General features: G+C 35.1%; 1 protein-coding gene across 1 annotated transcript in view; it reads right to left on the bottom strand.

Moving 5' to 3' along the window:
• Positions 1-27,115, bottom strand: part of LOC134381684 (ankyrin repeat domain-containing protein 26-like) — a 64,816-nt gene extending 37,701 nt beyond the window's left edge. The window contains 11 exon segments of the mRNA XM_063101558.1: positions 1,306-1,469; positions 4,601-4,674; positions 5,831-5,903; positions 5,992-6,020; positions 6,620-6,674; positions 6,676-6,742; positions 17,582-17,719; positions 19,085-19,191; positions 23,418-23,591; positions 23,754-23,868; positions 26,865-27,115. Of these exon segments, the coding sequence (XP_062957628.1) occupies positions 1,306-1,469; positions 4,601-4,674; positions 5,831-5,903; positions 5,992-6,020; positions 6,620-6,674; positions 6,676-6,742; positions 17,582-17,719; positions 19,085-19,191; positions 23,418-23,591; positions 23,754-23,868; positions 26,865-27,115 (1,247 nt within the window).
• Between the last annotated feature and the right edge of the window lie 616 nt (positions 27,116-27,731).

Below are 27,731 nucleotides of genomic sequence, written 5' to 3'. Positions count from 1 at the left end.
GCAGCACCTTCATCATAGCACAGGGGTCAGCAAATTAGCGCCTATAGAGCAAAGTCAGCCCACTGCCTGTTATGGTAAATAAAGTTTTATTGGAACACATCCATGTCTATTTACTTATTCTCTATGAAAGATTACAGACTATAAACACAGAGACCTTATGGTCCACATAGCCTACAATATTTACTATCTGACTCTTGACAGGAAAAGTCTGCCAACCCCCCGTTTAGTAGATCAAATATCTTTTGATGTGTTTTAGTAGGTTTTGCCCAATACAGTGAAATGTTTCTATGGAGTACGGGCCCCATGTGCAGGGCCTTGGCAACATTCAGATTGATATGAGTGTCCAATACCTGAACACTTATGCACTGGGAACAAAACTCCAGAATCCAATAACTAGCAATTTTGTTGGTAAAAGTTTATAAAGGGCCACTGAAACATGTAGCTTCCTTTTACAACTCAGCAGATACAAGTATACTAACCAATTTGCTTGAGATGCATCACCAAACTAAATGCTTTAAATATATTTTAATTGTGGAATAAGGATCTAACCTCATTTTTTTTAAATGGTTGCATACTGCATTACTTTATGGGTATGACAATTTAACTATTTCCTTATTGATGAGTATTTGGAGTATCACCAAATTTTTGATAAAACAATGGTATAATAAACAGCCTTAACATACATATATTATATATTCTCTATATATTACATATATAGACCTATTGAATTTTATATAAAATATAAAATAAATGTCCATAACATGTGTCTGTACGTGTTTACAGAAGTTGTGTTTTCCTGTAGGATCTAGGCTCATAGGTGAAGCTGTTAGGATAAAAGGATGATATACTGTATTTGAAATTTTGATGCATGCTACTAAACTACCCTTCAAAAAGGATTTACCAATTTCATTTACCAACACTATATGAAAAGTCTTTTTCCTCACATTTGCTGGTTGTTTTTTTCATAAAATATGTATCACTGTGAATGGAAAAAAAAATGGTAACTCATTGCTTCTTAATTTGCATTTTTCTCATTACCAGGCAAGGCTTAATATCGCTAATAAAAGTATAAAATTTGTTAATGGTCAATATTAGCTCAAATATTGGTCAATGGACACAAAGAATAATTGCGTATTGTAATGATGAATTAGCTAACTACACTGATCTAACCACTACACATTCTACACAATTACTGAAAATCAACCTTGTACCCCACATGTAGGTAAAATAAAAAAAAATTTTTTTAAACAATTAGTTTTATAAAATAGTAATAATTATCTACCCTTATAATTGCCATAGGCTTACCTATCATACTCTTCATTCTCCTCACTGGGAAATTGCTGGTTATCAGTTCTTCCGTTCTTTCTGTGTTGAATTAATACATTATCAGCAGCAGCAGCAGCAGCACCATCATATAGGTTTTCGGATATTTTCATTTCATTACTTCTGTGATTCTTTTCTTCATCAACCTTTAACGAAAGTTACTTACTAAAGATAATTACTACTACTTTATTCAAAAAAAGAACTTTGTTTTCATTAATTTTATCACTTTATTCAGTTTAATTGTCATGATTTTAGTGAATACAATATTTTTGTGCTTACTTTAATTTTATCATTACAGGTCATTGAAATCTTTGTAAATTCTGCTTCATTCAGGGTTTTCCAACATTTCAGAAAAGGCCCTTCTTAATTTTCTGCTCTTATTCCCATCTACTCTTTGCTATCTAAAGTTTTCACCCGTTTGACTATCACAAAAGAGAAATAAGAAGACAAAGACGTCACATGTATCCTATTCTTTCTTTACCACCTGAATTTCACATCAAACAGCCAGATGTTGAGATGACTTTCATACATGAAAGCACAATAAACAGATTAGTTTGGCTGAGTATATTCACTGCAACTTGCAAGGTTAAATACATTAATAAATCCATTCTCAGTCATTGCACTGTATTCCCATTTTATTCTTTAAATAAATGCATTTTATCTTTAAGCCAATAGAAGAAAGAAAAAAAAAACCCGAGAATATATTACACTCTTTCAGCAATCTTTTTTATGCTTATCCTGGTTCAGAAGGCCACATGATATATGACCAAATTAGCTTCCCAGTTCAAATGCCATTTGGAAGACTGACACACTTAGGTTGATTAAGGAACAAAGACTATGAGACTGTTTGGGGGCTTTTTTTTTGAACTCCTATTGTTAAGAGAGCAGAGATAATCTATTTCTAGACACAATTACTTATTTAGATAGCCATACTATACACATGAGTTTTTCATAAGTAGAAAATCAGAATGAACCAGATAAGTGTCAAAGAGAAAAAGACAAAGAGTAACAGCAAGTCAACCTCTACCTCTTCTTGAACTTGATCTTTATCCAAAGCCAGGAACTCGACTTGTAAGCTGCCTGTCTCACTCTTAAACTTTTGCATATCTTGCTGCAATTCTTCATTTAGACATGATTTTGATCTTCTGTCACTATGTGGTAGAGAAGAATTCACATTTTCTAATTCAGGTTTCATGCTTTTACACTTATTAGCACTGAAATTATCATGCGATGGCTTCTGGAACATGTCCTGTGTCTGTTTTGCTTTCTTGTAAGGGTCTGTATCAGTAGAAGTACTATGTCTCTTTATTTGAAACACAGACTTAACTTTTTTCCAGTGCGTAAGCCACACATCAAAAAGGCTTTTTGGATCACTAGACTGGGGCATATGTCCAATGTCTAATTTCCCATTACTGGTGTTCTGGATCATATTTTTTGTCATTTGCATATCAAACTCTTGGTGTTCTTCTACTTCAACTGTAACCACTTCTGGATTCCTTCCTTTTTTATTTTCTGTATCATTATAAAAATTCTCCTCACTCGTGTTAAAAACATACTCAGTGTCTGGTTTGTTATCATTTTCACCATCTAATTTATTTTCATTTAAATAAAGCTTAGAAGATGACTGGCAAGCGTATTCTGTGGACCCAGAGTGTGAATGAGATGGAAAGATATTTTTGAGACTGGGGTCTTCTTTTTGTTCAGGAAGGGCCTGGAGTTCTACAGAGATTCCAAATACATTACTTCCCACACAATCAACTATATCTTTTGTCAAATTAGAAGGTATTGCCTTTAAATCGGCTCCTCCTTCAGAATTATCATGTAGTGGCTCTTCCTCAAGACAAGCAGTAATGTTGTATTTTTCACATATTTCACCAAACCTCTGGTTTAACTCATCGGTGCTAAATTTTGAGTTATTCTTCCACTCTAATTTTTCTTGTTGAATTGACATTTCCTCATAGGTTTGCATGAAAGGAGGTCCTGAATATACAGATACATCCTCTCTACTACAATCCTTATTCATTTCTGGTTCTTGAGACATTTTTTGCACCTGAAAAAGTGGGAGATAAATTTGCTTGGTTTGATTCAAAGATGTCTTTTCTGTAAGGGTGCACATTTTCAAAGTAACTTTATCCTTAAATAATCAAGTATGAACAAAGAAAAATCAGAAAATAGCTAAAATTTAATGGCTAGACTTCTTAATCTATGTTTAGCTACCCATAAATCATTGCATGTAACTAAGATGTGAAAAATAATTTGCCTTAGCCTAAAATAGGAGAAAAACAGGAAACAAAAAATCACTGTTTCTTTCGACTAACGTTAATTCATTATGTGTTAAATCTACCAAAAATGAATTAGTAGATGACTGTTAATACTACAAAGGTTCCTCCCTTAAAAAGACTTTATATCATTATACCGTAAATATTGAGCCCATACAGTGGAGTTAAGTAATCTCTCTAAAGATAAGTAACGGGAAAGTACAGAAACTTAACGAGGGGTCAGCATCTACACCAATTAGAAAGAAAAGTAAATTCTTAAATGTAAATTCAAATTATACACTGTGATAGTGTTATACATCTATATAGACTATCTACTAAAGTCCCATTCTAATATATTCTAATGCCCACTAATGACAGTGGATACAAATATTTTAGAAATATTTAGCGATTTCCTCCATGGAAATGAAATGGGTTAGAAAGTTATGGTACATACCCTAACACCTTTCCTTTCTGGAAGGTATGATTCTCTTAACAAGCAGTTGGGTTGATTTTATGGCCCCATACTCTCCCTAAATGTAGACACTGAAGTCAATTAGAATCCACAAGGAAGAACAAATCTTTAATCTTGGTTTTAGTGATCGGCAATATGAAAATACAAACTTTGAACAACTGGGGGTGACTGCTCTTCCACGTGAATCCAACTCAGTGGCCATAACATTTATATTGTTTATCATTTCAACTGCTTAATTATATCATTCAGTATTTGATGTTACCTTCTTTAACATGTAAGGAGGTTATAAAAATGGAAGACCAAACAATATTCAGAAAACTTTTTCCCTCACCTTCAAGAATAAAATTTAGCTATAAGTTAGTACAGACTCTAAGAATAAAGTTTTATAAGTAATTAAAATGTTTCTTTAAGTTAAAGATTAAATAGTCAATTATAATTTACTTATTCTAAAAGGCAAGCCCAAAGGTAATTCATTTGGACTATGCTACATTATTAAAGCAAAGCAAACAAAATTCAGCCAGAAATTTAAATTTACATTTTTACTCACCTGTGGATGCTTATTTTCACTTCCATCAAGCCTTTCTTGCTCTTTGTCTGCTGTCATTTTAAAGTCTTGTTCTGCTGACAAACCTATATATTTAGTTAAAAAGAATTATTAAGAAAACTGAAATAAACTGTATCACTCTAAAGAGAGATGGAAAATAACATTTATGAGTATTTTACAAATTGAGTGTTGAAATGAAGCTTAATCTAGCTGAATATTTACTTCTTTAAAAAATACATCTAATCATCCAAGTCATCAACAAACCACTTGGGGAGTCACTAGCTGTCACCAGGTGAAAGGCATATAAACATCTCAAAGATTCATTCACAAATTCACCAACCCAACATAAGTGAACAAAACCATCAGAAACAAAGCAAAATTTAAAAATACTGCAGAAATTTATAAAGTAACCCTGTACACCATTCTCTGCCTCATAAATGTAACTTTTCTGGTCCATTGTTAATGTTTTCAAAAATTACTGTTGCTTTTTACACTTTATCAGTGTACATTCTGTTCCTTTTATATAAAATGTTTTCTTCTCTATTCTGACAAATTTCAGTGGAACTTTTCAGAGACATGACCTATCATAGAGTTATAGCTCTAATGGTTTAATGCGTCTTAGTTCTAACGGCTATTGGAATGTATGTGCATGCTTGTATTTTAAATTTTTCAGTTTTAATTTCTAGCATTCTGAATGTAAATAGATACAATGCACTTAAACACAACAGCTTTGGAATCCACAATAACTTTTTATAGCATAAAAGGGCCCTAAGCCAAAAAGTTTCACAATTGATGTTTGCAAAGGCTGTGTCTATCAAATAGTCACTAAAGAATAATTAATTACTTTCACCATTTTTAATATTAAAGATACCAGACCCAGACACAAACACACACACACACACACACACGCACACACAGCAAAGGCAGAATTCCAATAAAAGCATTTTAAAACATCAGAAAAATCTTAGAGTCTCATAGTTAACCTCTGTGAATGCCTAAGAAGTATAGGGATTCCAAATGGGAAACTAGGTACTGAAATATAAAACCAGAAACATCTGAGTTAAAGGTTACATTTTGAAAATCACTTTTTCTTTTTTTCAAACATGGATACCAACAATGACATCAGCAAATCCTTCCATCAAATTTGAAAAAGACAGGAATAAGAAAACTCTGAGCATTTCAAATATTTTAATATACTCTTTTTCAGAGTTAAATGTGTATTGCAAAATGTACCTGATCTAGATGTTTGTATATCCTTCACTCTTACTGCTTTATTTGGAACAGAATCTTCCATTTCAATGGTAGGCTAAATGGGTTTTGAAACAAAATGATTAATAAGTAATGTATATTTCATAAAATATGTACTCAGTAACTCAAGATAAAAGAGTTATTACCTTCAAGTTAGGATATTTGTCAGGAGACTCTAAAAAGCAAAAGGGACATATAATCAGTTATATGTACATATGACAAAGCATCACACATTCATGCAGAGGTAATCCTCATGCTTGGCTTTGAAAATGATTACTTCCAGATTTGGGTTTTTTGGTTTTATTTGGTTAGGAAAGCAACTCAACAGAAATATACTGAAGAAAAAATAGGAATATAGGTTTAATAACACACGTAGTTAAGACTTCAAAAGTGAGATGGTTTCAAATGACTGTAACTAAAATAGAAAAGTGTGCATATACAAATATGAACATGCTGATTGAAAGGGAGAGATGTGATCTTTAACCATAGAAGCAAATCATGACCCTGAGAGGACAAATGTCAAAGATGATGGTAAAATGCAACAAACAGTATATCCTTAAGCAACACATGAGAATCATTTACACCATTAAACTACTAGTATTTATCACATTCTCCAATTTGTCATGTAATTTAGGAAGTAGTCAGTTGTGATAACAGTTCAGGTCAATGTAGAATTCATTTCTCATCAGAGAAACTGTTCTGAAATGATCAGCTTCGATATATTCACATACTTGTACAATAATAGTTAATAACAATATTCACTTTTTTCTGTACCCACATGGGTTACTGGTATGCCTACATTTCTTATATCCTCTCGTTTAGCAATTTTTTAAGTTTCTTGGTCCACTCATGCAAGGAGGTATTATAAAACACATATAAGAAATAATATATAATAAGCTTTCAATATTAAAATAAGGTTACTGAAAAGGAAAAAATACATGAAACTGACACAGAATATTAGATTTTAATAAACTTTTATACTTCAAAATCAGTGCAATATATACTGAAAAACCAATTTTAGTATTCAAGAAATGAATACTACAATTTCTTTTGTCTTCCAAATTAGTTTGGTTTGGTATATCATGTGAGTTTTCAAAGAACTTTATGAAACAGCCATCTTACCAAAAAATTAGCTATCTTTAAAAAAACCCCACTGTTTCTGTATTCAAATTAATGTCATTTGGATCACTCATATCAGTGCAACACAGATCTTTGATGCCTGAGAGTTATAAAAAGGAAAAACGAGTGGCTGCACTTTACCCCAATTCTAGCACGCGGTCCTGTGCCCAGTAATCTCTGGAACAGCAATTATCTCATCTTCTGTTTCAGTGAGAATACACCAAAGTCATCTGACATGGGTTCTCTCAAGTTTCTTCATCATTAGCTCCAAAATTACCTAGCTACCTTCTTTCCTTCCTCCCTCCCTTTCATACTACCTTTTACTCTTCAAAAGTAACCACCAGATCCATGGTCTTGATTCTGTACCATTTACATTATTTTTATGGATTATTCCCACCACTTCTTCCGTATTTACTTAGCAATACTCTCTTAACATCTATAATTTCTGTTTCTTCATCTTTATGTTCCTTCCTATCTGGCTATAAACATGCTCACCAATAAAAGCAAAATAACACTTGCCCTTCATTTGGTTATGTCTTCAAGTATTATCCAATGGCTCTTCTCCCAGATTTCTCTAAAGGCAAGTATATAACCTTGCTACTCAGAGCATGGTCTGAGGACCATGTAGCACCAGCATCACTTGAGAACTTGCTACAAATGCAGAATCCCAGACCTGCTGAGTCAGAATGTGTATTTTTAACAAGTTCTCAAGGTGATTCAATAAAGTTTGAGCAGCTCTGGTCTCTATGGAGTCTGCTTTCACATTTGTTTTCCTTACCTCGCCCCTTTGGAATCTAGCCTCTAGTTCATATCACATCCCCCAAATGGAGATGCCATTAGAAGTGTAGTATGAAGAAAGATAGCAAAATCGCTACAGAAATGGATATCATATTGGTCTCTATATACTTTAATTAGATTTTTTAAATACTAGAAGTACAGTATAGAGAAATTTTCACAGATGTTGACTAATTGCCTCCTTCTATTATTTTCTAATTTTTTTTAAACTTATCAAAACTTGATACCTACAAGTAATCTGCCGTGTACAATGACCACACTCCTAACCAAACCCTATCAGAACGATAGGAAATGGTATTTGTAGCAGAATCAGTATTATAATCAAACATTCTCAAACTCAAATAGCATGATCTTTCTGGACTAACAGCACCAAGAGAAGTTCAAAGAGAGCATATTTATTTTGTTGTGACACAACATAGCCTCCCCAGCTCTTCAGTGCAAATTGCTCTCTTTAGGGTGAAACACCCTATCAAGGTAGCTGGGTCTATGGGCACTGTACTTTGCAGCATGGCAAAACACAGGAAACAGACCAGGGACAAGGACCCTTGCAAAGACCTTTCAACTGTCACTAGAGAAGAGCTTAAAAGAGATCAAGGTACTTCCTCTTGCTATTCCTCTTCTGGGGAAGATGCTGGTAAGCTCACTTAGTTCTAGCCATTTTCTCTACCCTCTAAAGAAAAACATCTGGAACAACATATTGATTCATCTGCTGGAGACCAGCTCTGCAGGATTCGATGGACCTGAATAGGTGGTGTGGATTCGATGAAAAAAGAAGAGAAACGGACCACAGATGTCTAGTGCAAGTGTGGACGACAACCACATGAATCTTGCTTTATTTATATGTTTTACTTAATCTTTTACATGATGATTTATTTATTAATCAAAACATTTCTTATTTCATCTCTACAGAAAAAGAAAAATCAGAATGCTCCAAAGCACTCATGCTGTGACAAAAACACCCACTCATGCATCAATAGTTCACCCCAAAGCCTGTGGCTTGTGGCCAGGAAACTATACAATAGCAACATGCTTGGCTTTAAAACGTCAGACTTTTGGTCTGAATCATAAACCTTAACCTTCTTAGCTTACAATTTAACCCTTTTTTAACCTTACTTATACTTACTACACTTAATTTTAATAACAATGATCCTACTCAAACTAACGAAAACACACTATATCATTCATATTATTACTAGGGAAACAACACGTTCTTGGTAAATCAAGTGAAACTGTGGGAATGGGGAAAAAACAAAGGAATCTGTGACTGGTTGTGATCAATTAGTTGTAAACACTTGGACCCACCGACTCCCTGGGGGACGTGGATAAAATTCCAACATAACAACTTCATTCCACATGTACAAAAGCATGACCAAAGCCACAATGGGTCAATGCACACATCACTAATAGGAAAGATCAATAACAAAATTAAATCGAGCCAACCCATACCGGGAACATGCATTAAAAACACCTTTAGTACTGACAATGCCCTTTAAATAAACCAATTAATTTTGATGTATTTTTAACATGTCCTTTGAGAAACCCCAGGGCCCTCGGAACCTCCCAAAGCCATACTAAGCCAAAAGGTTGGGCTTTTTAATTTTGGAAAACTTTGTCAAGTAACAAAAGGCGAACAGACAGGATATTCCACGGAGCCGTGCCACATACACGGGACCCCCCTGCAGCCCAGCTGAACAAGGGGTGTCGCTCGCTCCTCAGGCTCCCGTGCCCTTCCCTATAGCAGGATGGTTCTCGACATTCATCTATAGTACTCACTCTCTGGTCTTATTTCCAACTGCAAGTAAGTATGAGAGTTTCTGTGATTTCAGTCTTATCAACTGCGGCCTCTTCACATCGTTCCCTTTCAGTGCTAGAGAATCTATCTGCACCACCTCATCTAGTGGAATGGTCCAGGTGGTGCTGTGTACTGCTACATGATGTCATTTTTCTCAACCCACCCCATTATGTGGCAAATGTCTATAGAAATTACATTGGAACTTTACTCTTTTACAACATTCAAAAAGATAGCCACCATGTTACTCCAACTATATGACTATTCTGGAAAAAGCAATCCTATGGAGACAGTAAAGAGATCCATGGTTGGCAGGGTTTGGGGGGAGGGAGGGAGGAATAGGCAGAACACAGAGAATATATAGGCCAGTGAAACTACTCTCTATGTGATACTACAATGGAAGTATATGTCATCACACATTCGTCCATACCCATAGAACGTACAACACCAAAAGTGAGCCCTAATGCAAACGAACTATGGATTTTGGTGATAATGGTGTGTCAATGTATGTTCACCAGTTGTAACAAGTGTGCCACTCTGGTGAGGGGTTGATAATGGGGCTCTGCATGGGGTGGGGGATTGGCATGCAGGGTATATGGGAAATCTCTGTATCTTCCTCTCAATTTTGCTGTGAACCTACAACTGCTGTAAAACATAAAGTTATTAATTAAAACAAAGGTATTCACTCAACCTGCTATAACCATATACTATAGCAGGACACAGTCACCTGGAAAATTGGAGACAATTAAAGATAAAAGTAACATAATATGCATATTATCTACCAAACTGAACTATACAAAAACACATACACCAAATAATTTTAATTTCAGCAAAGGCAAAAATAATTGATAAAGATGATTGAATACTTTCTCTTGTTTTATAATCACAGAAATATGAACCAAAACTGGACTGTCCCTGTATTTAAAATAAAAGGCAATCTTCATTTTAATTTTAAACAGAAATCATTAAGTATTTCTTATCTAACAGTTGTAATGAAAGGCTAATAAGAGAAGAAGGACAGAGTATAATTACCTAATATTGCCACAGTAATTTATGTACAAATACCTCCTAAGTATTCACCAAGAGAAAGCAGCATTACAACTTAATATGGATGACGCAGCTGAAAGCAGCACCACGTTATGTTATGTCATGATAGTATTTGCGATTAAAATAAAACTTTAAGACAACACTAAATATTAAGTTGAGGCTATAACTGCAACGTAGAAAAGATCTCACATAGCAGGCATGAGACTGCAATCCTGAAAAAGGCCTGCTTGCAAGGCTGGCCCTTGACTGGAATGTGGGAACTGGGATCACGGAGGGTCCCACCTTTCTCTTAACAATAAGAGTGGCTCATTGTGCCTGCACTGCATGAACTAATGATGTGCTTTACACCAAACAGCCGCTTTCCTTCTGCAAATCTGGAATTTTTGTACATGTGAGCGAGAGGGTGACCAGGTGACTAACCTCCACTACAAAAATGTTGGTAGTGAGTCTCTAATGACACTCTGGCACTGGGAGACAGGTACATGTGTTGTCCTGGGGAAATTAAGCACACCTGGCTAACTGCACAGGCAAGGACTCTTGGAGCCTGTGCCTGGATCCCTCCAGAATTCATCCCATGCCCTTCTTCCCTCTGCTAATTGTGCTTTCTCTTCTGCTCACTGTCATAGATATGTCCATGAGTGTGACTCTTTGGTGAGTCCTGGGAGTCCTTCCAGTGAATCACCAAATGATCTGACAGAATTGCATTCTACGAAATCATCATTATTTGGATTCATGTGTTACATGTGATTGCAATCAGAAGGCTATTTCACAGAATATCTTTCCCTAATCTGTTTTTCCTTTTATTTACTGTGGAGCTTTCTGTGTTTCTATAGGCATTTGAGTAAAGGCAAAAAAGGGATAGATGAAACAATAATGGCAGAAAATAATGTGAAACAAGCAACAATACCATTTTAACCTGAATAAAAACAGAGATTATTGATGACTGACAATATGCTCTACAATATGAAAGTTAACATAAAGGAAGTGAAAAGTTCACACTCAATTTTCTCTAATTCAGCAGTGTTTAATTACTTTTCATAATAGTTATGCAGCAATCAGGTAACCTAAATGATTCTGGAAAATCATATAATCATTGTACATAATATAATAATGTACTACTGATCATAGCATTCTTTTTATTTCTTTCTAATCTTTTCCTTAATCTGTTATAAGGCTAAAAATATGGTACATCTATTAAATGCAATTCTCGACAGAATAATTCAAAATCATTGCATCAAAAATGTAGGATAAGTTATCCATTCTACTCAAAAAATAGTGGATTTAATCAATAAGGATAAGAGGAGTTTTAACTTATTTGGGGGGGAAGAAGTGAGTTATCATACACATAAATAGTTAAGTGCTGTAATCCAACTGACCACATACTCCAGCTAAACCACAGATTATGAATTTCTGAAGAAACATAATACCGTAAAAGCACTTCACGATAAACCTATACCAGATAAACTTAACTTGTATTTCACTGTCCAGAGGGATTCTTTCTAGCTTTTAAATTTCAAAAGATCTTGTTGTAGAGTTCTTTCACCTCTTTGGTTAAATTGATTCCTAGGTATTTTATTTTTTTTGGCAACTATTGTAAATGGGCTTGCATTCTTGATTTCATTTTCTGCTACCTTGTTATTGGAGTATAAAAACACTATTGATTTTGTATCCTGGAAAGTTACTGAAATTATTAATCAGCTCTAAGAGTTTTTTTTTTTTTTTCTTTTTTTTTGACCAGGAAGGTGATCGCAACCCTCGGCTTGGTGTCGTCTGCCATCCCTATATAGGATCTGAACCCGCGGCCTCAGCACTAACAGCACCGCACTCACCCGAGTGAGCCACAGGGCTGGCCCCAGCTCTAAGAGTTTTTTGGCCGAAGAGTCTTTAGGTTTTTCTATATACAATATCATGTCATCTGCACACAGGGACAGTTTGACTTCTTCCTTTCCAGTCTGGATGCCTTTATTTCTTTCTTTTGCCTGGTTGCTCTTGCCAGTACTTCCAATACTATATTAAATAAGAGTGGTGAGTGTGGGCATCCTTGTCTTGTTCCTGTTTTTAAGGAAATATCTGAAAGCATTTTTTTCATCATTCAGGATGATATTGGCATTGGATTGGTTGTATACAGCTTTTATTGTGTTCAGATACTTTCCTTCTCTACCTAATTTGATGATGGAATACTACTCAGCCATAAAAAGGAATCAAAATCTGCCATTTGCAGCAACATGGATGAGCTTGGAGAAAATTATGTTAAGAGAAATAAGCCAGACACAGAGAAATAGAAATACCACATGTTCTCACTCAAAAGTGTGTGCTATGAAAGAAGAAAGCAAGGGAGGGAGGGAGGGGAGTGGGGGAGAGAGAGAGAAAGAGGGGGGGGTGAGGGAGGGGGGGAAGGAAGGAAGGAGGGAGGGAAGGAAGGAAGGAAGGAAGGAAGGAAGAAAGGAAGGAAGGAAGGAAGGAAGGAAGGAAGGAAGGAAGGAACTGTCTACAATAATACGTTAATCTTTTAGATGGAGAGAGCAAATCTATGGTTATTAAAGGTGGCAGATGGGAGGAAGACAGGGATGGGGACAGACTGTGTAAGGGGTATAAAAATAATTACAATTTGTAATAATGAATATGCTAATAATATTGTTTTGATCAACATATGTTGTACACTAGTGACTGTAGTCAATATTGTACCCCCAAAATATGTACAATCAATTATGCTTAAAAAAATAAGCAAACAAACAAAACCTCTTAAAAGTCAATAAAAAAAAAAAAAAAAAAAAAAAAAAAAACTTGGCAGACCATCAGTAACAGTGTGGTACAGACAGAAAGCAGTTTATCATAGGAAACTAATAGAATACCAGATAAACTTTAGGCTAGGGAGCCATATCTCTTCAAAGGGAATATATGTACACATTCATCATACATGTACATGCTGGAAATGTATTCTAATAGCAGTAGATTCCAAGGTAATTTTCCTTAGGGATAAAATTCAAAAGTCCACTGCAATCTTCTGAGTTTTCTCCCTGTTTAAAAGAAACTTGTGAAGAAAAGTAGCCTTTCCAGCCTTTGGATATTGTCCTGTGAGAACATCGTGTTTGGAGCTGTAGCTAATTAGCTAACCATGAAAGGAGGCGTAAAAAAATCACTTCCAATAGCACAGCTGAAAAAGGTACCAGAGGGATCCTTATGATACTGAACCCCCAACACAACTCTGGTTCTTATTGTTTTAGCCACTGTTAGTTGGATTGCCCGATATTTGCAGTCAAAAGCATTCTAAAGTAACAAATTTCCCATGGCCTTCAGGATAAGAGCTACTAATTTCTACAGTATTAAAAAGTTTTTCATAAGCTTGCTTTAGCTAGGTATTCACCTCATTCCCAACCACTCCCATACTCACACTTTTTGCACCAACAAAACTGAACCACTGATAAACCCTGCAAAGTTCACTCATGTGTCTTAGCCTGTGTACTTTCTGGTCCTTCTGCCAAACATGTAATCTCGTTAGAAGTTCTTTCTGCCAGACATCATCCCTCTGCTCCTATACCTGGCAAACTCCTACTCACTCTGCATGCTTACCCTAAATCCTACCCATTTGTTACGTGGACAAGTGAATAAATGAATAAAATTGTTTTATTTGAAAATTCTGTTGAGGAAACACAGAAACTAAATAGGGACAACTCTATTCGATTATGAGCACCTTAAACACTTAATTTATGTCTATTCCATCTCTTGCAACTTGCAAAACATGATATACAGAAGTTCTTTGATAAATGTCCACTCGATTAAAGGAGTCTTTATACACTTCACATGGTACAAGGCATGAGATGTCCAATCTGGGGAGCACAGTAGCATTTTTGTTACTGCAAAACATTTTTGTATTTTTATTATAACTCGTTGAGTCTGCAGTTGGGCTATTTGAATATTTGTTTGGATATTGCTTCAGCTAATGGTAACAGGGTATCTCATTCTAATAAAATGACTCTTAACATGACAATTATCCCACAGATAGAAGAAAACACCTTCTTCTAACAGAGTCAATATATTTCATCTGGTTTCAACCTATGAGGAATAAAGTCAATAATAGTGAGACCTTGCTGGTATAAGAAAATGCATCATGACCTATGCTTGTCAATGAAGAATTGCTTTTCTGACTTCTGTACTCAGTAGTTATCTTTAAAAAACAATCTCCTATTGGTATTGGTGCACAGTGGCTGAGTTTTGCAGTTCTTATTGCTGCTTGTTTATGGTACCCAGAAAGGTATTGTTTAGTTGCCACTTTTAAAGATAGTTACTTTTTTGGTGACATAAATAATTAATATTCATTTACTGAGAGCAATCCATTTATTGTAAAAACTAAATAGAAGACCCATTTTCATAACAAGTACAGTTTGTTATAATGTGGTTACAGAGAACACACACAACAGACTAACTTAATATTTTTTTTCTTACTTACACGATATAAGATTTTAGGAGCCATAATTAAATAAATTTTTTCAAGCAATACTGTTTCAGATTGGAAATTACCTACAATTAACTTCTTAAATAATTCTAAATTCTAGATTATTAAAACATTTTTTCAAAATGTACATGCAATTCACACATTAATTTTTTTTAACTGCTCTTTTGTGATCAACACTTCCTTCCTCATACATTTTTCTATCTTTGGTACAACCACCAGGAGTAATTCATTATCAGAAATCTTACTTGGAATGCTATTTGGAGAAGGATCTGTAAGTTCCTGTTCCAGTGCAAGTTCAAAAATTAGATGGCAATGCCTATGTATGAAATGACATGATAAATAAAATTACTATTCTAATATTGACAGAAAAAGCATTTACAAAATACATTCAGAGAGTATTTCAGATAATCTAAGAGCTAATATCAGGACTTCAAATTAGGCCATACACTTTGAATTTGTAAGTTCTACAAACTGTTTCTTAAGCTTATAATTAAAGAAGAAGAGCAGTAAGGTGAAGCCGTCATGAACTGAGGGCAGCGCAGCTCAATAAATTAACTAGAGTTAGTGTGGCCTGACGGAAAGCATCCCGAACTCAGAAAAGTGCTGGCTCTGTAACCAACAGCTGTTTGTTCTTAGAAAAGTCCCCCCCTTAGGCTCAAAGCTTCTTCTAAAAAATGAAAAGTTTACTACCTTATTTCACTTGGCTGTCATAAAAATCTAATGAGATAAGATTTTTAAAAACCCCAGAGAAATAGTGAGGCAATAAAATGATTTGCTCTTAAACTTTATTGCTGAAATTATTTTGGAATCCCAAATAAAACTCTGTGTGTGTGTGTGCGTGTGTGTGTGTGTGTGAGTGTGTGAGTGTGTGTGTGTGTGTGTGTTTAATAAATTCTAATATTCAAATGTTGCAGTTTTCAGAAAGTGTTATTAAGTCCTAATTTAGGGTATTAACTGTTCTATACTTTGTGGCTTATAATTTAGGCCATCTCAGGTATTTTATAATTTGTAACTAAATTTATTGATAAGTATATCATCTCATTAAATGAGATAACATAATTGTTTCTGATCAGTGAGCCAATCAATACCAAATGCCACTCATTTTGCTTCGAACCACAGTTTCCTCGGAGCTAGTCAGAAAAATGTCAAATAACCTTCTAGAGACTGCACACAGTATGGAACGCTTCATAGATTTACGTGTCATCCTTGCAGAGGCGCCAGGCTAATCTCTGTACCATCTAACTTTAGTATATGTGCTGCTGACACAACGTGAGCAGAAACCCTACGTTTATGCATGGATACTAGAGAATACTGGATAGGCCGAGCTTTCTTAAATACAACTAATCTCCTTTAAATTCTACTTTAAATTCAGAGAACTCTCTTGAATGCCTTCCTTGTGAGACAGAATTTGAAAATATTTTGAAAACTTGAGGTAGAGATGCAAGTAGCTGGAGAGATTTTCATTATCATAGAAAAAGATCACTGGAGGGACCAACAGTATGTTGACACCCACTACTCTAGGGAAGCTCAATGTAGGGCCTTCGACAATCTAAGAAAAGGTACTAAACAGGATATGAAGGGGCCTTGGGGTGCCAATCTGGTAGCATATATGAAAAGAAACTCTGCTCTCTTCCTGCAACATTATTTGAACCTCTCTGACGGTTTAGAAGAAACATAACTAATATCTGCAAGGAGAAAAGATGAACAAGGGCCTCAGAGGATAACTCACCATGAATGTCTAGGCTAAGATATGGGCTCCACTTAAGGTTTGGGGTTTGGGGGGGAAGGGTCCGTCTCCTCAATACGTAGCCCAGCTGTCAAAAAAGGAAGCTGGTGTTTTGGGAACAATGGCTGAAAACCTCAGCATACGTACGGTAACTAAAACGAAGTGTAACTCTGAAGTCTAAGTGTGGACTGCCACAATGACTGAGGGATCTGCATCAGTGAGGGCATCATGGTGGCAAAGGTCAGTCATTACAGAACTGCAGGACTAGTTTCAATAGCAACACTGCCGCAACAGAATCAACAGGAGCAACAGAACATTGGAATGTCCTTTTTTCCCTCTCTGTCTGACTTGTGAAAGTGGATTGTTTTCCTTGGACTTAGAGAACTGCTCAGGGTCTTAGAACATTAAAGGAGCGGGATGGCATAGGGGATAGCTCCCGGTGAAAAGTACAAGATTTTCTGCTAAATTGGGCATTTCAAGACCCAAATAACTCATTAGAAAAATCAAAGATGTGACACTGTTTGTTCCACATGCATAGGGGTTATACATGGAATAAAATACATAATATTGGAATCCCTGAAGGTAAAAATTCTTAAAGTCCTGAGAAAAAGAATCCTGCATCCACTGCTACTTCTAACTAGTCTAGCCTTTTGCTTGATTTCTGGCTGACGAAGTGGGCTAATTCATTACCGTTTCCAAACTAGCAGAACCAATCTATGAAATCTCACCTGATATATAAGATGCAATAGTTATAATTACTCTAAACCTCAATTTAATGTTAACTAGCATTTTAACTCAAATACTTACATGAAATGACCATTAGCAGCAGCATATGCGTCTGCGGTCCTTCCGTAGATATCTTCAGAAAAGGCATTAATGCCTCGCTCAAGAAGAAACCTGACTATTTTTGATGATTTGTGACTTACCGCAAACATGAGGGCTGTTCTAAAATAACAGAGAGAGAACTTCACCCATAGGAACTTTAATAAAGTTATTTGAAAGCTACTTTGACATACACTACTAATTTAATGCCATGCTGGTCTGTATAGACTTGACCATGTACAGGTACTAACAGACATAATCATGTGGGTACTAATCTCTGTAAATCACATCCAAGGCTAAAAGCAAGGGACAAAAAGGAAGCCTGTTTATCCCACTGAAGTATTACATAGTAGAAGCTATTAATTTAAAGTCCTTTGATGGACAACAAACTATGCCGAGGTCAGTTATCTGAACAAAGTAAAGAAGTCTCCATTTCTTCTCTACTTTGATATAATATATTGTAATTCACTGTCACCTAAGGGTCAGATAGGTAAGAACTATTTAAAGGCTTAACACAATAAGATCAATAATAACAGTAATAATAGTCACAGCAGTTTCATTCAATGATGCTGATAAGCAGGTCCTAGGCACTGAATTGAATGCTATCTATATAATTTTACTGACACATACCCACTCTTTAAGGATATCATTTATTCTCTCCTTCATATTGGGGAACATATTTGTTGGTAAGTAATGTTCCCAAGGTCACAGCCTAGCAAGCAGGGAAGCTAGGAATTAAACCCAGTCTTGTGTGAATCTAAAGCCTACCTCTTTTCTCTTTATTACCCACCTATGACTTGTCTTCACTAAAGTAAAACTTTATCCAACTAACACTGTCTTTCTTCCCTCTGCCATATGAATTAAAAATAAAAACATTAAAATACACTAGAAATGAAAAAGAAAAAATAAACCCTTATGAAACTGCAATATCTGGAATAGCAAGTAACAGTGACTTAAGGATAATCTCATGTCAACATTCTTCAAAGAAAGCCACTTAAAGCAGAGTCATGCAAAAGAGAAAATGATTTTCAACTCCTATGTATGTTTAATAAGCATTTTAAGAGGAAAGAATATAAGAACCAGTCTTTAAAAACACTATAAAATGGTTAAGAAATACAACAGTGAGTCATCAAGTTAATTGAAAAGTTAAAGTCCATACTTTATAAAGCTAATAAAACTAATATGAAACCCCTTTAGCTAAGATAAGATCATAAGACCAAAAAAAAAAAAAAAAAAAAACCATCAGGTTACAAGTAGCAAACACCAGTCAGTATTACACAGGAATATGACCCTACTGTGTACTGTTCTTCATGTTGCCTAGTCCACATAATTGTTTTTCTGCCTAACTGATGATTTGTGTTGAACTTTGTCACTGCAACACAACAATTATATGGTGGTCTTCTTCCTCATTTAATGTACCTAGCTTCAGTAACTGTTACCACTCTAGAACAACACGAAAGTTTAAAAGAAAGCCATGTACTACTGTACCTCTTCATGTTATCAGTCACATGTATATTTGCTCCGTTCCGTACTAAAAATTCTACCATTGCTGGTCTGTTTTTTATTATAGCAAGTAAAAGCGGTGTGAGCCATCTCTGTAAAACAGCAAAAACAATTTACAATTTATAAAACGACCTATTTCTCAACTAAATTGAAAACCTCATAAAAGGTCCTATGAACTTAAACATATAATATAGAAAGTACATGATAGGACGTTCCATCTCACCCCTCTGTGCTTTCACACGTTTCACTCCTTACCTTTGAAATGCCCTCCTCTGCCTGCCACAGTAACTCCAGTCATCTCCAACACTCACTTCAAACATTTACTGGGTCCAAGAAGCTTTCCTTCTACAGTAACTTTTACCATGGTATGTTATAGTTATTTCACTGTTTCCTATCTAAACCAAGAGCTGCTTGAGAGCAGGGGCAGTATCTTTACCCTCTATAGCCCCAACCCCTAAGACACAGTAGTAAATGCTTTAAGTATTTTTATTGAATCAGTGACCTAAATTAGCATCTCTAGAGCAGTGATTCTTTAACGAAATTCTAAAGCGTAATAACTTTAAGTTAAGTACTGTGCCCCCAACAGAAAGATCCCATCTTCACCTAGATTTGAAAAGTATTATAAAAATGTGCATTATATGTCCAGTATTAAAGAAATCTCTTGAATTAGCTTAACCCCTAGCTGACATTAACATTTGAGGAATTAGAGTTTCAGGGATATAGTTTTGAGAGCTTTCCAGTAAAGATGGAGGTTCCTTCTAGGTTATACAAACTTGCTTGATTCTCTTCTATCAGTGGTGTCAAGATCCCACATGCCAATGTCAGGCACTCCTGATCCAAATGGGTCAATCAGGAAATGGCCTCTGAATTTTAAATAGGCTTCAAATGAACTTTCATTACTTATTGTGAAGTGGTCCATGAGTTTTCTCATATAACAAGATGACAGATTTTTACCCTAGTTGTTAGAAAGCTAAGTACATAATTTTATTTTAAACAATAATAATAATAATCCTGGGACCTAATGCATATCTACTTTTTAAATCCATTTTTATTCAGGTTTTCATTTTAATTGCTCCTTAAAATTACTTTTGTTAGGCAAAATATAAATCAGAAATAAAAATACAAAAATTATCAATAAAAATTTTTAATACCGATACATATGCATTACTTTTAGCATAATAAAAGCCACTAAATCATTTGCATTTTTAAGGGACAATGCTGAAGAGAATGATATAAGATTGTCTGCAGTATGCATGAATGATAGGGGTTGCATGTGTCCCCAAAAGTTTCATGTATTAGAAACTTAATCCCCACGATGACAGTATTAAAAGGGTGGAAATCCTATTAGGATAAATGAAAGGCAGGACACCTTTAAAAGTTGAATAGATTGTAAGGATGTAACCTTGTGAATGGATTGATCCATTCATGGAGTAATGGGCATGGTTTACTGGCTCACAAGGAGAGCCAGTGAGAAGCTTAGCTCTCTCTTGCTCAGCCATTTGCCAGGTGATAAACTGCATCACTGCAGTGCCACCACCAACGAGGCTTTCACTAGATGTACTCACTTGTCTGTGAACTTCCCAGCTTCTGAAATTGTAAGCAATAAATTCTATTTCTTTACAAATTACTCAGTTTCAGGTACTCTGTTATAATCAACAGAAATGAACTAACACACAGGATTAACCTAATAAGGCTTATACACATTCCCATGAAATATGATTATTTCTAGTATATTTAAGGAAAAAGTTTTTAAAACACTAACTTCTAAATTATAAAATTCAATCCCATTTCTAAGAAACTAATATAAAATATAGACTATGTTATTAAGAATTAATAAAATTTATCTTGAAAACCTTGAAATCTTTATCAAAATGTACTATGAAACAGGGGTTGTAAACTCAAATACTTCTGCAGGCAAAGTAGATGACCCGAGTAAGTGAAGTAACTAGGTGGGGACAGTATCAAACTGGAGAACATATGTCTCGTATAAGGAGGCAGCCTCTGCACAGCATACCGAACAGTAATATGGGCTCTGTAAGCCAGATTTGATTCTTTAAGAAAAGGTTGAAATCCAGATTTCTGCACGAGGCTCCTAAATTTAAATGTTGACTCAACTTATAAAGGCAAACTGAACATATCTATGGGCCTCATTTATTTTATAACTCTTGCATTTTTGTATTTGCTGTTTCCAGATGGTTGGTATAAAGAATTTGCATTAAAAATCTTTCCTTGCTTTGTTATCATGCTTTACCAAAAAAACCAAGCCCTAATATTTAATAACAATTGCTGTTAAGACATGATACCCACTTTGAGAATATTTCCAACACTTATAAATTTACAATCTATTTGTATTTAATTCTCCCAGATTGTTAAGCAAATGGATAATTAGTTCATAAAACTACTGAACCTAAATTATTAAAAGAATCCTCATCTGTATTCTTACTAACTTCATAGTTTTCAGTGTTTAAAACTGATATCCTGATTATAGAAGAGCTCTATAAACTTAACAGACATACTGAGATAGTCTGCAGTACAGCTACAAGTTTTAAAGAAAGTTAATGATTTGTTACAATTCTAATCATGAAAACCCTGCTCTTAATATACATTTGTTGACCTGATGACCTGAATGATAAAAAAAAAAGAGACATGAAATCCTTGAAGGGTCAGCCTCTACTCACTAAAAGACTACTCATAAGCAATTTCCTAAAGACCCTGTGAATGGCAGTGAATTATTGCTACCTGGAAGGAAAAATATGTTATTCTGTAAGCCAAAAAGATATTGCCAATAATATTACTTTTAACTTCCTAGCCATAGAGACAGAAAAAGACAGAAAAAAAGTCAGGTTAATATTGTTGGAAAGGACAGAGTTGAAGAAAGTATCACCTATCAAACTCTAAGTCTTCTACAGATTTCTTACATTTCTGTAATGAGGGAATCTATATTTTGCACTTATTTATTCAGTGGTCCTTCACAAAGAGTTGTACCAGAATTCAGAGGAAATATTTTTAAATATACATAATGGTCTTATTAAATTAACTGGATCAAAATCTACAGAAGAGGGCCTAGAAGTGTAAATTATTTTTAAATTCCCATATGTCATTGTGGTGCACAATTTTAGCTGAGAACCAGTGCAGTAAATAATTTCGTCTGATTTCTCACCCACATGGCAAATTCCATCCGTTATCTGGGGCTTTGGCCAAAAAGAAGAAAGAGTAAAAGAGAATCACTTCCTGGAAACTCCACTCCATTTTTCTGGATGGAGGTATATAGCAGGAACTAGTAAACTCAAGATGAAAGTTGATTTTGTTATTTTTAAGCTCCCTATCTTCCACCTTCCCATCAAGATTTTCCAGATTTGAGAGCAGTGTTTGGACTCTTATTTTTGCAACTGCTTCTGCTAGAATAGGATTATATGTTAGTTAATTCTTTGTTCTTCCTTCTTTTCCCACTCAATCCTCACCTATTCACTGCCAATCTGGTTTCCTCAGAGCCCTCCTAAAACTGATCTCTAGGAAATCTGATCACTCACTAACTCTCTTTCTCAAACTGAGAATTATTATCCCCCAAATTGAAGAGCACCTTGTTAAATCATATAAACTGGAAACAAAAATCCAAATATATTAAAACAAAGGAAACTTCTTCCCGGTATTTTCCTTCAGCTACCTTATTTACAAATTGGCCTGCAATTTCTCATTGCTCCCTCCTTTTTGCTTTCCATTTTTCCCTCTTAAGACTTGTCACTGAGAGATAAAATCCCTCTTTTTACAAAATAGGTACTTGTCAACATCGACGAGATTTCTATTTATTTTTTCTTTTTATTTTTTTTTTGTCGTTTTTTTTTTCGTGACTGGCACTCAGCCAGTGAGTGCACCCGTCAGTCTTATATAGGATCCAAACCCGCGGCGGGAGCGTTGCTGCGCTGCCAGCGCAGCACTCTACCAGGTGCGCCACGGGCTCGGCCCCGAGATTTCTATTTATTGTAAAATGCTTGTTTTGTTTGAATTTTAAGATAAAGCCAATTTCCAAGGCAAATTTTGCTTTCCTGTGTTGTTTTACACTAATCCGAAAAACATCTTGAGTGGGAAAAAATATTTGGAAAAAAATTTACCTTTAACAAATTCAGTGTTTTCATAAATATGTGCCATAAATGCTTAAAAGAAAGACGCACCCTCTCCTGCTTCATTAACGTATTACTATTTAATGTGGAATCTTAGATAATTTCTTGAGCTTCCAAAGATGGAAAACTGACCCCACATGGGTCAATGTGAAAACTAATAAATTTCAAATATTTTGAAAATAAAGTTAGTTCACCTATACCTTGTTTCTTGCTTCGATGTTTGCATGATGTGAAAGCAGTTTTGCTGCAATTGACGTGTTCTGACCGCAGGCAGCATAGTGGAGAGCAGTGTCGTCACAGAAGTCTGTAAAGTCTAGATTGGCACCATGTTCTAGCAGAATAGCTACACATTGCTCTTCCTGGCATTGTACAGCCTGTCAGTATTACACAAATAAATAGACTGTAAATTCTAGGAATTCAATATAAACATTCCACAGGTTTTACCAATTAATTATATTTAAATGAGATAAACTCAGTTTCATTCTATGTATGTAAATCAAATCCATCTCATGTTAAAAGAGCTGGCTACTCTGTACCTTCATCAGAGCTGTCTTCCTTTTGCTGTTATAGAGGTTAATATCACATTTTTTCTCTGCTAGGAGAGCTACCACTTCATGATGACCAAGTGCACAGGCCCAGTGTAGCGGGGTCCTATGAAAGTGGGAGGATACTTTAGAAAATTATTGCGCACTCTCTCAAAATATAATTGTTCATGTAATTATAAACATTAAATAGCATGTTATTCCTGTGCCTTCAAAACAAATATTTAATTTCCCTCTGAAGAAAGCACAATATTTATTAGCACTTATTACTCACTGCATGAATGCAAGGGCAGCCTATCTGAGTAGAAAGATCATGGCCTTTGCATTCAGGTCAACCTGGGATTGAATCCTACCTTAAACTCTGCCACTTACTAGCTATCACTGAGGTCTCAATTTCCTCATCAAGAAAATTAGAGATAAAAATAGTGTTTAACTCACAATACACCACTGTGATGTTCCAATGAGAATCCAGGCAAAGCATTTAGAACAGTTCCCAGCACAAATAGCAGCTCGGTGACTGTTAGATAGTATAATTATTACTAGAATTATTAATACAAAGACAACATTTTAATGAAGTAAAATGATACAGTTACACCTACTTTGCAGATATGTTTTAAGGATTACAGATAAAACTGTATTTCAATAATTCTAAGATGATCATTTTCTCACACTTTAACATCTCTGACATTGGACGGCCACTTATAATTCAAGATGCATTAGAACTATAATTGGCAGCATTTTTTAAATCTCTATTAATATAAGAAATAACGGGGCATTGCACAATCCATGGTGAATCTTTATACTAAGTGAAATCTTTACACTAAGGCCTACAGCAGTTCTAATAATATAGCTGGCATTTAAATAAATTTTAGTTCTTAAAAGTGGTGTGGGGGAAAGTGGGCTAAAATAACAACAAAAAAATTTAAAAACAAAGTAATTCTTATTTTGATTTTCATGATATTTTTAGCTAAACGAAATTCAAGATTCAAATGAACAGGTGTAGTACAAATTATTCAATATTTAGATTTACAGAATTTAATGCAAATCAGATATTTCCAATGATTAACATTAGTATTTAATACTGGTATAAATTTTCAAAAGGGCAGTTAAAGGTTATATTTTTTCAATTTCCTACCTTCACAATTGCTTCTGTTTAAAAGGAGGGAGGAAAATCTTTCATCAACATTAAGTCTAATACCTCAAATTTTAACCTATCAACTTGATCAGACTGGCAGATAAAGATGAAGTTTTTAAGGATAGAAGGGTTCTGAGAGATAACAGAATAAGTCTGCTACATAATAGGTCTTCAGGTTATGTTTAACGAATAAATGGATTGAAAGAATGGATAAATATAGTTGGAGAATTCAATATTTTTTTTAAAAACTTTTATAAAGTAAAGCAATACTTTTGCAATAGTAATAACCATTTATATTTGCTTTTTATTTTCGTAAGAATACAACTAAAATGATTAACCTATAGTTGTCTGCTTATATATGATACATCTATATATAATAAAACCATGTGTATAACAAAATGTATACACAATAAAATCTACACTCACAGATAAAAAAATTCCCTTTACTTCTGATGTGGCTAAAAATTTGCAGAACATATTAATCCACAGAAAAAAATTAATGGAAAGTGGAAAATTATTTTGATCTGTGCAAGATTCATATTCCTACACTTCCCAAGGATTATTTCATTAATAGTAATTTTTTACTAGAACTTTCATACATGTTCATTGTAGAAATCACAGATATGAAAAAGGAAAAGAAAATTTCACTTATAATACAAGTGTCCAAAAATAACTGGGCATTAATTTTAGCTCTTTTGAGCACATTTTTGGCTAACATAAGACCATAATCTATTTGTGCATATGTATAATCAAACTTTTTTTCTCACTTAACATACCAAAGTACATCTTCACCTGTCTACACACAGCTGTATCTACGCCATCTTCAATGGTCACACACTGTTCCATCCCATGTATGCACGGCAATTTTTTTTTATAAAACCCATCATACAAATTCTTCTTAATGCATTCCTATTTTAAGCACTGACAAGAAAAGCAAGTCACATGCATCCCTGATTATTTCCTAAAGATATTTTTGTATAATGGAATTGATGGGTAAAAGGCATAAACATTTCTTAAATGTAGTACTTACTGCCAAATTCTCTACTGGAAAACTCATAAGCAACTTAAACTTTAAGCAACAGCATAAGTACCGCTGTTCTTCATCCTCAAAAACCTCCTGGATGGAAAACAAGTTCTAAATTCTTACATATATTTGGGCATTTCTGGATTTTTCAATCCCATTCTATTCATTTACCTGTCTTCTCAGCTGTCAGTAAACTAATAATTTGTGGAAATTCATAACACATTTCAATACCTAAAAGGGCAAATGTTTGCTTATAACAATACAAAAATTACCTTAATGTCATCACAACAGTGAAAGACAGCATGAGTAACTCAAAAAATTTTTAATCTCAATTTTTTATTTGGCTTATGTAAAAATAATAAATTTAAAAAGAGCTCACATTTTTATATAAATTAGTTTTCCTATACAACAATATGGAGCTATTTTCCCAGTTCAGAGTTTCCTTCTCAAATCCTTCAGTAAAAAAGTATATATACATAGATGTATACTGATTTAAAATACATATTGGAGTTTATTCAAAGAATTTTTAGCCCAGAAATTGATATATTATAGGAATTATTTTCCTCATGCACTTTCTTATAACATACATAACTTTATGGTTTTTAAAATGTGTACATTATAAATAGAATGCTGTATATACTTAATTTTGATAGTTAAATCACTTTACCACCTTCGATAAAGTGCTCTGTAAGGGGAATTCTGAATGGACCAAAAACCAGCCAAAGTTTTGTTTCTGTTTTTCTGCTCATAAAGGTGGCCTGGGCACTTGACCCTTGCAAAGTTTCCATGTCCCAGGTGCTGAGGAACGTATGGAGGGAAGAGAGCCTAGCATCTTGGGTGGCCGGAGAACTCAGGCCCCACCATGCAGAGCCCAGGAAGGTGTGGCTTCCCCCACATCTGCCCCACCTCCTCCCACTGACCCTCACTGCCAGTCCCAGGCCCTTACCTCTCCTTCCCGTCTCTGTCGTTCAGGCCACCTTCTCCACACAGAAGGACCTGCCGTACTTTTTCCACATCACCCCTTCTGGCAGCTACATGGATCTTTCCCAGATTTCCATGTTGGATGTGGAACCTAAGTCGAAAGTATCTGATTCTCTTTCTCAGCCACTCAGGGTCCACGCTGCTTTTCTTTAGACTGGTGGAGGAGCCCAAAGGGGACTGGCCCTTCTTCCTGCACCAGCCAGAAGGCTTCTCCATGGTGGAAGATACCAGCTTCAGAGACGCCTCACCTCCCCGCTCAGATATTACCCGCCTCGGAAGCCCGATATTATTAAATACTATTAGATACTATTATGGATAAGCCAACCGCTCCGCTACAACAGCGCAACTGGAAGCATCCAGTTTTGTAACTGTAACCAAGCAACGGGTTTAAACACAATTGTGCACGTGCACAGAACCCTGGTGGCCGAAGGTTCTCAGTGGGCAAGCGCAGGTACCCGTCCAATGGTTGGTAAGTGATGTCAGCAGTCACTAAGTAGATTTAAAGCTGGTTCTGGTTGGCTACTTGTTACCATGGCTACAGGTCAGCGCTTTCCTAAGTTTGAGGCAACTTTAACCAGATGTTTTCTGTTTAAAGTTGCCTTTCATCAACTATGTTCAAAATGAAAAATATTTGACATTCTAGAATTGTAGACTTATTTTTGAAGTTGGGTCAAGAAGAATTGTTTAATAATTGCGTTCAGGAAGATCTCCCTTTGTTTTTAGGTGATTGGTCTTAACTAGAAGAGTTATATACATAACTTTGCTTTTGTAAATAATTGTTAGTCTTCTTTTTGCTTTTGATATCTTTAGGGCTTCATGCTCAAGCCCTAAC

Source organism: Cynocephalus volans, chromosome 7 (genome assembly GCF_027409185.1).
Source record: "Cynocephalus volans isolate mCynVol1 chromosome 7, mCynVol1.pri, whole genome shotgun sequence".
Classification (NCBI taxonomy): Eukaryota; Metazoa; Chordata; class Mammalia; order Dermoptera; family Cynocephalidae; genus Cynocephalus; species Cynocephalus volans.
Note: the sequence above shows the minus strand (reverse complement) of the source record. Positions and strands in the feature narration are given on the sequence as shown.